The following is a 10,436-nucleotide window of genomic DNA, read 5'->3' as shown; positions in this document are numbered from 1 at the left end:
AGAAACTCTAGCCGAAACGTTGGCACATTAAAATAAGTTAATCGTACTTATTTGTGTTTTTCATTGACCGCACCCCCAACCATCTTCTCCTCATTCATATTTATTTATGTTGTTCTTAACTGACCGCACCCCCGACAAACTTCTCCAATCATTAATCTACGGTCAACTATCTACACCTCAATAAAACTATATGTATGAAAATAAATAAATAAAAAAATAATATCATATCTAGTCATATTAACACTGAATATTTATATAAAGTTGTTATAATTATAAATTTTCGAGCTTCAATCCTAATAAATTTATAAGCTTTGTAATTTTGTAGAAACCTCTTCAAGAATGTTTGATCGCTTGTATATCAAAAATATTCAAAAGCGATCAAATTATAAAAGATAATGAAAAATTAAGGACTAGTATTTATGAACAAACTCCAGAGAACATGAAAGTGGGAATAAAAATTGAAAACCTCGTTAAAAAGTTCGGCAATCTTACGTCGGTGAAAAAACTTTCATTAAATATATATTCTGGACAAATTACTGCTATTCTTGGTCATAATGGAGCTGGAAAAACTACTACTCTTTCCATTTTATCAGGTAAATTAGTTTTTCGCATTTTTAATTTTTCCTTTAAGATTTATTATTATTATTATTATGAACGGTTTTCTCGCTATTGCGGGTTGAGTATCTGAGGTGGGGGACCTTGAAGTCCAACCATCTTCATATTTTATTTATTTATTTATTTTCACTTTTCAAATATTTAAAACCGTTCGCACTATGCGTACTGTGTCTAAGAGAACCGACTGTTGAGTCTCTCTTAGCACATCAATAGGCACTCCTAAACCATTCACGCCTGGCACTCTGAATTTTGGTACGAGACCATTGGTGGATATTATGATGGGAGTTGTGGTAACTCCCTCCAAGTGATACAGTTCCTTCAATTGCCAATTCCTGACATTTCCTTAGTTTTTCTCCCACAGTAGAGCTTATATTATTATCGTTCGGGATTCCAACATAAATAAGTTCCGCTTTTTTTTTCTTATATCTATAAGGAGGATATCTGGTTTATTATGGCGTACTCTATGGTCCTTAATTATTGATTCATCCCAATAGAGCTTGAGAGGACCTTTTTGGAGGAGTCTAATTGGGTGGTACTTGTAGTATGGGCACTTATCATCAATTAAATTGTACTTTATCGCCAGGGCCTGATGCAAAATTTTGCCCACATTGTTGTGCCTCTGTAAATATTCAGTACTTATTATTATTATTATGGCACTACAGTCCTGCAAGAACTCGGGCCGCGTCCACAACAGCCAACCAATCTACACGGTCTCTTGCTTACTCCTGCCATCTGCCAACCTTCGAGAGCTTCAAATCCTCCTCCACTTCGTCCAGCCTCTTTTTCGTTTTCCACCTGGTTTATTTTTATGGGTATCCTTTCATCGGGCATCCTCTCAAAGTGTCCAAACCATCTTATTCTTGCTCTTTCAACTAAAGCCACGAAGCTGGATTCCCCGAATAGATTTATCAGTTCCTCATTCCTTCTTCTCCAAACTCCATTCTCCGAGACTCCTCCCCATATCCTTCTCAATATCTCTCTCACACAGGAGTTGAGCATCTCTTCTGCTTGTTTCTCCCCCATAGATCACTACTGGCCTTACGATGGTTTTGTAAATGACCACTCTCATCCTTTTAGAGAGAGCTCTAAACTTTACTATTTCCTGCTGTTATCCTGACATCTATTTCGCTCTCTTCTTTATTATCATCTATAACCAGGCTTCACAGGTACTTAAACTGACACAACTGAAACTGTGGTCTTTGAACACCACTTTGCTACTTTCTTTCTTGAACTTTTCATGTTTCTTCAAGAATGTTCCTTTTAATGCTCCTTGGGTTCTAGCGGCAGACTCGGCAATGATCGGTCCCTCCTGCATTAGTTCTGATTGAACGAATAGCTACTTCTAATGCTATATTAAACAGAAGAGAAGCCAGAGGATCCTCCTGTCTCAAGCTATTCTCCACAGATAATTCCTGGGACAGGGAATTTCCAAGCTTAACTCGGCAGGTAGTGTTCATTAGTGTCATCTTTACCAGCCTGACGAGTTTTTCAGTATGCCTAGCTTTACCATGGCTTTTAAAAGTTCCATTCTGCCCATTGTCATAAGCTTGTTTAAAGTCCACGAATCGCAGATGTTATTCTCATAGCACTTTTTCATTACCGGCCTCAGGGTGAATGAAAGTTCAAAAAACAACACACATAAGGAATTATGGAAGATATATTGAGGGGAAGTATTTCTGGTCTTCAGTTTTAGACAGAAATACACGTTTTGTGATCCTCTGAATCTAAATAACCGTAAAAAAATTAAATTTCATGTCTAGGCACGTGCATGATACAGAAACGTTTTCGTTAAAATGGAACAACCCTAAGTGCCACTTAACAGAATTGATTTCGTTAAAATCGAACAACCTAAGGTGCCACTTAACAGAATAGATTTCGTTAAAATCGAACAACCTAAGGTGGCACTTAACAGAATAGATTTCGTTAAAATCGAACAACCTAAGGTGCCACTTAACAGAATCGATTTCGTTAAAATCGAACAACCTAAGGTGCCACTTAACAGAATAGATTTCGTTAAAATCGAACAACCTAAAGTGCCACTTTACAGAATCGATTTTAAACTTTTTTAGGAATTTCTCAATGAATATTGATGAAACTTGTATCGATAGAATTACTTGATTAGATAGGTCTTATCCTCCAGTAATTTTATTAATAATATTATGTCTTATCCTTGAATTATTTTATTATAATATAATGTTTTATCCTTGAATTATTTTATTAATAATATTGTATTCTCCTCCAATTATTTTATTGATAATATTATGTATTATCCTTGAATTAATTTATTAATAATATTATGTCTTATTCCATGAATTATTCTATTAATAATCTTATGGCTTATACTTATATTCATTGGATTTTAGAGAACATATAAATTTGTAGAAATTAATTGAGAATGACCAAAAGCACAAAAAAAAATTTTCTTTTTAGAGTTTATTAACTAGCAGACGGGAATGCTGAGTGTTTTTCTGTTTCTCCAGTCTGTATCTTCACTACCGTTGTGATTAAATGTATTTTATAATTTCATTTACCCTCTATATATAAGCAGTTCAGTTGACAGAAAGACTTAGTCCATAAAAGACTTTACAACAATTTAGCAATAAATAAATGGTTCAAAGCACAAATTAAATTTTAGTAAACTGCTATACTTTTATATTTCGAAAGGAAACTGATATTTTGCTACGAGAGATATTATTATAAGTGATTTTATTATTTTTTTATTCATTATAAATATTTTTCAAATTATGAAGATGATCGGAGGTGCAGTCAAAAGGAAACAACAAATATTTATATGTTTACGTTTCACTCCACTTTGTAGAGCTTCATCGGGGCTAAAAAGATACAAAAAAGTAAATTAAGGTAGAGTTAAAATATGTAAATATAAATTAAAAGAATATTATATACTAATGAACAAAAAGAAGAAATAAGAATATAAAATAGATAATATTTATTAAAATACATTACGTAAACTATAAGGTTGAAAATAAACAGGAGTAGTAATAACACGTAAAAATACCAAAGCAGATATGAGAAAACAAAATTTAACATACTAAAATAACGCCTGTTGAACAGATTCGATACTTAAGACACCATCTTGACAAGAGACTTACTTGGAATCCACACACAAGACTGAAACGACAAGTAACTGCTCGTAGATTCCGATTGCTACAACACTTACTTAACAAACGCTCTAAACTTCCCATTCACTACAAAAAATTAGTAAACACTACAATAATCAGACCAATTTGGACATATGGAATTGAGCTCTGGGGCTCCACCAAACCATTAAATTCTTCCCGCATCCAATCGTTACAATCCAAAATCCAACGTAAAATCCTTGATGCTCCTTATTACGTCACAAATAAACTCATTCATAAAGACCTTAACATCCCATTCGTTGCAGATTTGACCCAAACCAGATATGCGTCTTTTTATTCCAAACTCCTTAACCATCCTAACCCATTAATTCTTAATCTTTCATCCTTAGCAATCCCTGATAATCCTCCGAGACGTCTGAAAAGAAGATGGCCACGAGACCTTCTAGTTTAAATTAATGTTTGAAGTACCACCAATGGGTGGTTCCTTCCCAAGATTTTCAAGTGTATATGATACATACTACATATTTACCTATTGTATTATTTTGTACAGTGGTAAATTACAATAAATAAATAATTAAAAAAAAAATTTAAAAAAAACATACTGAAAAATGGAAAATAATGAAGTAAGTTGAGAACTAATAAAGGTCGAGAAAGAATAAATTAAAATAATAAAAATAAAGAAATAAAGAACAAATTAGGACCAACCGTATGTTCCAGTTGAGAGATTTCGAAACAGTGACAAAAACATCGGAATTTTCAATAATATAATAATAATAATAATAATAATCATAATAAAGTTAACTACTACATTCGATGAAGGGTCAGGGACTACTTCGTAAGGAAGTAGAGTTCTTAGAACAACGGTTACACAAGAAGGCGATTTTTTCAAGCTCACTCTCAACCCCTAGATTTTGGGTTATCCACCTCAGGGTACCCACTTTATGCGCCTGGATAGATCCTGGAGGATTCCAGATAATATAAAATATATCATTATAAGTATGTATACATACAAAAAACAACGTATAATCTTCCTAGCCGTAAAAATACGCATTACGTCTCCTGTTTATTTTTAATCTCATATTTTTCTTATTTATATATACTTATCTTATGTGCATATAATTATCTGAGTTGTTTTTGTAATTTTTAGCCCTGATGAACCTCTACAAAGTGGGGCGAAACGTTGGTAAATAAATAATTGTAAACTAGTTTTCGTTCCATTCTGACCGCATCTCCAACAAGTACTTTTCTGAAGTGTGTTAAATGTCACTCTGTTAACTTGAAGGCTTATTTGGAAAAAGCAGTACGGGGTAGTATTATTAAAGTGCAATTTTGTAGAAATTCTTAAATTAACGATGATGATTTTCAACTCAAAGTAAAGTGTGGTAAGTGAAAGTTTTGTGATTTTAATTTTTTTAAATTTAATAATCTTTTAAACTATTTATTGCTTAATTTTCTATTTACTTTCAGGTATGCAGTCCCCTACTTCTGGATCGGCTTACTATCGGGGTTATGATATATTCAAAAATTTAAAAAAGTTTCGCAGAGATCTTGGACTTTGTCCTCAAGAAGATTTACTCCATCCGAACCTTAAAGTTATCCATCAAACAGTATTTTTTGCAATGGTAAGGTGTCTGAGTATTGTATTGATTTTTTTTAAAAATATGTAATCTATAATCAGGATTTTATCCAAAATAATATGATTGGGGATGCGGCCAGGAAGACAGGGGAGGAAATGCCGGTTCTGTTCTCACTGTGTATGGAGTACACGTTGACATAGGACCCTATCTTAACCAAACAGACACTAATAACCACCTCAATTATTTTTATTTTTATGTATCCCTTCCTGGTCATTTCCGACTTACAGGGAGAGGGAGGGAAGAGAGGGGGTTATCTACAGGGTACTGCCCCATTCTAACCATGGTGGTGGGAAGAGGGGGTAAGTTTTAATTTCGAGGGGACACCACTGAAATAAAAGTCGACCCCAAGGCCGGACTTTTTTGTTTTGTTTAGTGGCACAAAGCATCATTGGTTATCAACTCCATTTATACCTTATTTAATTTTTCTTACATTTGTTTAATTTTATTATTATTTCTTTATTATTTTATTTTTTTCTGTTAGTAAACCTTTTATTTTAAAAATTGAAACTCTAATTCTATCGTTTTATCATCGTCTCTGAGGGTTTTTGAAATATCTGAGTTTAATCCTAAGCTATTGCGGTGTGATGTGAAATATAAGCATTCTTGGAAAATATTGCTTATTGTCAAATTTTTTTTACAATACTGGCAGTTCAGAAGGGCTTGTTTTTAAGTACGATAGGAGTGAGTGAGCTCATTTCTGATGGAGTTAAAATTTTTTTCATCGTCTCCGAGGGTTTTTGAAATATCTGAGTTTAATCCTAAGATATTGCGGTGTGATGTGAAATATAGACATTATTGGAAAATATGGCTTATTGTTACAATACTGGCAGTTCAAACGCGTTTGTTTTTAAATAAGATAGGAGTGAGTGAGCCTCGTGTACGGCCTCTAATCTACGGCATTTGCAGTTGGAGTTACCCCAGGGCTTGACGTCCTTTTGAATAATTTTCAGTTTACTCCTTGGGCTTTCACTCCACAATGAATGCCAACTATCTTTGATTTGATGGAGTTAAAATTGCTTTGTCCCGTCCGGGAAGTGCGAGTGCTTCTCTTGCACCGTGATCGGTCTGCGTTTCCTACCTACTTGACCCGTCTTTAACAACCCTTAAAATCCCAAAGCACCTATAAACACTCTTGATTCTTAATTATGATTGTTAATGTAAGTTCGATATAAAATTTATAGAAACGTCCGCACAATATATGCGCATATATTGTGATATTGCAGACACGTACCTGTTTGTACTGTTTTAAACAAGTTTAGTATTACTAACCTCGTCCCTATAATACATATTTTATTTAAGGTTATATATTTAAAATTAATTAGTGGTTAATAAATAATTAATACTAATTATTTATATTCAAGTTAATTATTTGTGGTTAATTAATGTATACAGGTTAATTACTCGTGATTAATTAATTTTATTTTAATTAATTACTGCCATGTACTGTAAATTTCTATATAAAATATCGTTCCGCGCTTTTTGTATATTTGTAGCTTGGAGGACTGTCTAAGAAGGATGCAAAAGAAAGTGCTGATAAACTTTTAAATAAAGTTGGAATACTCGAAAAAAAAAATGTTTATCCCCATAAGTTGTCTGGTGGTATGAAAAGGAAATTGTGCATCGCCCTAGCATTAATTGGAAAACCAAAAGTAATTATGATTATGTAATATTTAAATAATAATAATGATTTTTTATTTATAATCTTAATATTTTATGGAGACTGGTAATTTTTTAAATAAATAATTCAAATTTTATCCATTTTAGTCTCAAAACCTTTTATTTCTCTTATAAGTCCTACGTTTCGGCCAATCCGGCCATCCTCAGGGACATCTATCACAAAACAGTTTCTATTACATGTATGATCCTACAAACAATTCAAAATACTTAACATTATTATTTATAATTTACCTTACGTTAAAACAACTTTGAAACTGTATAATTTAAACAACTCTAACTTCATACAGGCTATTCTGCCCAGGTCAAAAACATCAATTTCTATGAAACATTAAAAAAATTAGGTAAAAGATATTTATTTTTTTTTTTTGTTAATAAGTATATCCCACATATGTTTAATTACCTAATTAGTCAAATATCACTTAAAACAAAGTCAAAATTTGTTTAAGCAGACACTATTCCTTAAACTTTTATCACAACAATGCTTGTAACCTTCCTCCACTCAGTTCAAGCATTTAAAATTATTTATCATAACTACATTTTTGTCAATTTTCCTCTTTATTTCATTAGCAAAAATCCTTATACATGTAATAGAAACTGTTTTGTAGTAGATTGTCCCTGAAGATGGCCGGATTGGCCGAAACGTCGGACTTATAAGAGAAATAAAAGGTTTTGAGACTATAATGGATAAAATTTGAATTATTTATTTAAATAATAATGATATAATTAGAAATAATAATAATATATCATCCCAATCATCAATCATCACCCATATTATCCAAATCCAGACTTTATTTCTCCTGGAAAGAAGGAGGACGAGGACTCATAAATATTGAAGAAGCATGCCGCAAGCAGGAACTATCCCTAAGTCAATATTTCTATTCAAAAACCACTAGTGTTTATTTGGCAATCGTCGTGGATTATGATCGGACCGCACTGAATATATGCAAAACGAATGAGCCGAATATTGTTTCAGAAAAAGAATGACTGGCAGGATGGTAAAGCAGGTTTCTGCATGGGAAATTGTATAGCCAACTAAACGAGGCCTCCATTGATAAAGAACCTCAGGGTAGTGTCCTTGGTGCTATCCTTTATACAGTTTTCACAGCTGACATCTCAACCCATCCTAACACTAACCTCACCATGTATGCCGATGACACATATCTATTGCCAGTGAACAATGATCTTTACATTGTATCCCAAACCCTCCAATCCCAGATCACCACCCTTGAAGAATGGTGCCAAAACTGGAGGATTAAATAAATTCCAATAAATCCCACCAAATCACGTTTACAATACGTTACCCCTCTTGCCCTACAATATCCTTTAATAATACCCCTCTTATTCCTGTCGAACAGATCCGTTACTTAGGACTACATTTGGACAAACGACTGACATGGAATCCTCATACAAGACTAAAAAGACAAGAAACTCCACGTCGATTCCGACTATTGCAACATATTACTAGACAAACGGTCTAAATTGCCAAATCATTACAAAAGTACATTCCAAAATTCTTAATGCTCCTTACTTTGTCACAAATCAAGTCATCCATCAGGACCTCAATATTCCATATATTGCCGATCTGGCCAGAATCAGATACCATTCCTTCCATGATAAACTTCTCAACCATCCAAATCCACTTGTTTCTAACCTGGCTTCTCCTTCATTACCTAATAATCCTCCTAGGCGTTTGAAAAGAAGATGGCTTCATGATCTTCTACTCTAGAAATATTATTGGAGTTCTAACAGTGGGTAAATTCTCCACATGTTTGTATCATGTCACTATGTCACCTACAGTTGTATATAGTACTTGTTTTATATATTTGTATACAGTTGTAAATAACAATAAATAAATTATTTTAAAAAAAAAAGATAAAGAAAGATCAGGTGAATAGTTAAAAGCTGGAAGGTTACTCTCGGAGACAGAGGGATTTGTGGTTGTTATTCAAGATCATGTGATTTCCACCAGATCATATAGGAAACATGTGCTAAAAGACGCAACAGCACCGAATAAGTGTTATATTTATTTATTATGCTCGGTGACGCTGGAATCAATCCAACATATCACGGGTGGATGAGGAGTGCTGGCTGGTACTGAATATTTACAGAGGCACAACAATGTGGCCAAAATATTGCATCAGGCCCTGGCGATAAAGTACAAGTTAATTGATGATAAGAGCCCATACTACAAGTACCACCCAAATAGACTCCTCTGAAAAGGCTATACTGGAATGAATCAATAATTATGGACCATACAGTATGGCATAATAAACCAGACATCCTCCTTATAGACCTAGGAAAAAAGAAAGCGGAACGTATTGATGTTGGAATCCCCAACGATAATAATATAAGCTCTACTGTGGGAGAAAAACTGAAGTAATATCAGGAATTGGCGATAGAATTGAAAGAAATATATGAATTGGAAGGTGTTACCTCTACTCTATTCACAATATCGAATGGTCTCATACCAAAATAAAAAATTGCAGGTGAGTGGTATGGGGGTGCCTATGGATGTGCTAAGAGAGGCTCAACAATCAGATCTCTTTGGCAAAGCACATACAGTCCGAAAATATTTAAATATTTGAATCAAAGGAAAATGCTGTACTATTTTGTAGGAAGAGAGTTCGGGTGGCAACAAAGATACCGAAATTGTAGAAAAAACTATTTATTGTGAAATGTTGGTTTCGCCCCACTTTGCAGGACTTCGGCAGGGCTGTCTTGATTGAAACAACTTAAGTTGTCATCCATGTTTCTGTCAAGACCACCCTACCAAAGAGAGGATCATCAGGTAATGAAGGAGAAGTCAGGTTTGAAGAAATTGGGTTTCGGTGGCTGGAAGTTCGAGGTCATCTTCTTTTCTGACACCAAGGAGTATTATCAAGTAATGAGGAAGAAGCCAGATTAGGAACAACTAGGATTAGTTGCTAGGGAGTTTAGAATACAAGGATTGGTATCTTGTTTTTGCTAAATCGGCAACACATGGAACATTGAGGTCATGTTAGATGACTTGATTTATGATGAAGTAAGGAGCATTAAGAATTTTACGAAGGATTCTGAATTGTAAGGACTGGATAGAAGAGGAGTCCAGATAGGCCTTATTATTGTCAAGTAGAACAATCTTTTGTAATGAATTGGACCGTTTCCACATCCATATGCAGTTTTCTATCTTTTCAGTTTTGTGTTAGGATTCCAAGTTAGTCGTTTGTTCAAATTGGGGTATTATTACAGGATACTGTCGGGCACGAAAAAAAAAGAAGTAGAAATGCTAAATTTTCTGCCATAAGGGCAGACATAAAAACTGAGATTCTGCCCTTATAGTTGAAACTTATAGCCATAAGGGCAGACATAAAAACTGAGATTCTGCCCTTATAGTTGAAACTTATAATAGTTAAGATTGTCATGGATACGA

The 10,436-nt window shown here is 33.8% G+C and overlaps 1 protein-coding gene across 1 annotated transcript in view; it reads left to right on the top strand.

The window, feature by feature from the left end:
* LOC106684194 (phospholipid-transporting ATPase ABCA3) overlaps positions 1 to 10,436 on the top strand; it is a 78,120-nt gene that overhangs the window by 35,363 nt on the left and 32,321 nt on the right. Inside the window, exons 8-10 of the mRNA XM_067052636.1 lie at positions 326 to 593; positions 5,181 to 5,335; positions 6,844 to 6,999. Coding sequence (XP_066908737.1) covers positions 326 to 593; positions 5,181 to 5,335; positions 6,844 to 6,999 — 579 coding nt within the window. The remainder of the gene's footprint in view (positions 1 to 325; positions 594 to 5,180; positions 5,336 to 6,843; positions 7,000 to 10,436) is intronic.

This window comes from Halyomorpha halys, unplaced genomic scaffold (assembly GCF_000696795.3).
Source record: "Halyomorpha halys isolate HHAL.00 unplaced genomic scaffold, Hhal_1.1 Scaffold554.1, whole genome shotgun sequence".
NCBI lineage: Eukaryota > Metazoa > Arthropoda > Insecta > Hemiptera > Pentatomidae > Halyomorpha > Halyomorpha halys.
This window is presented reverse-complemented; position numbering and strand designations above follow the sequence as displayed.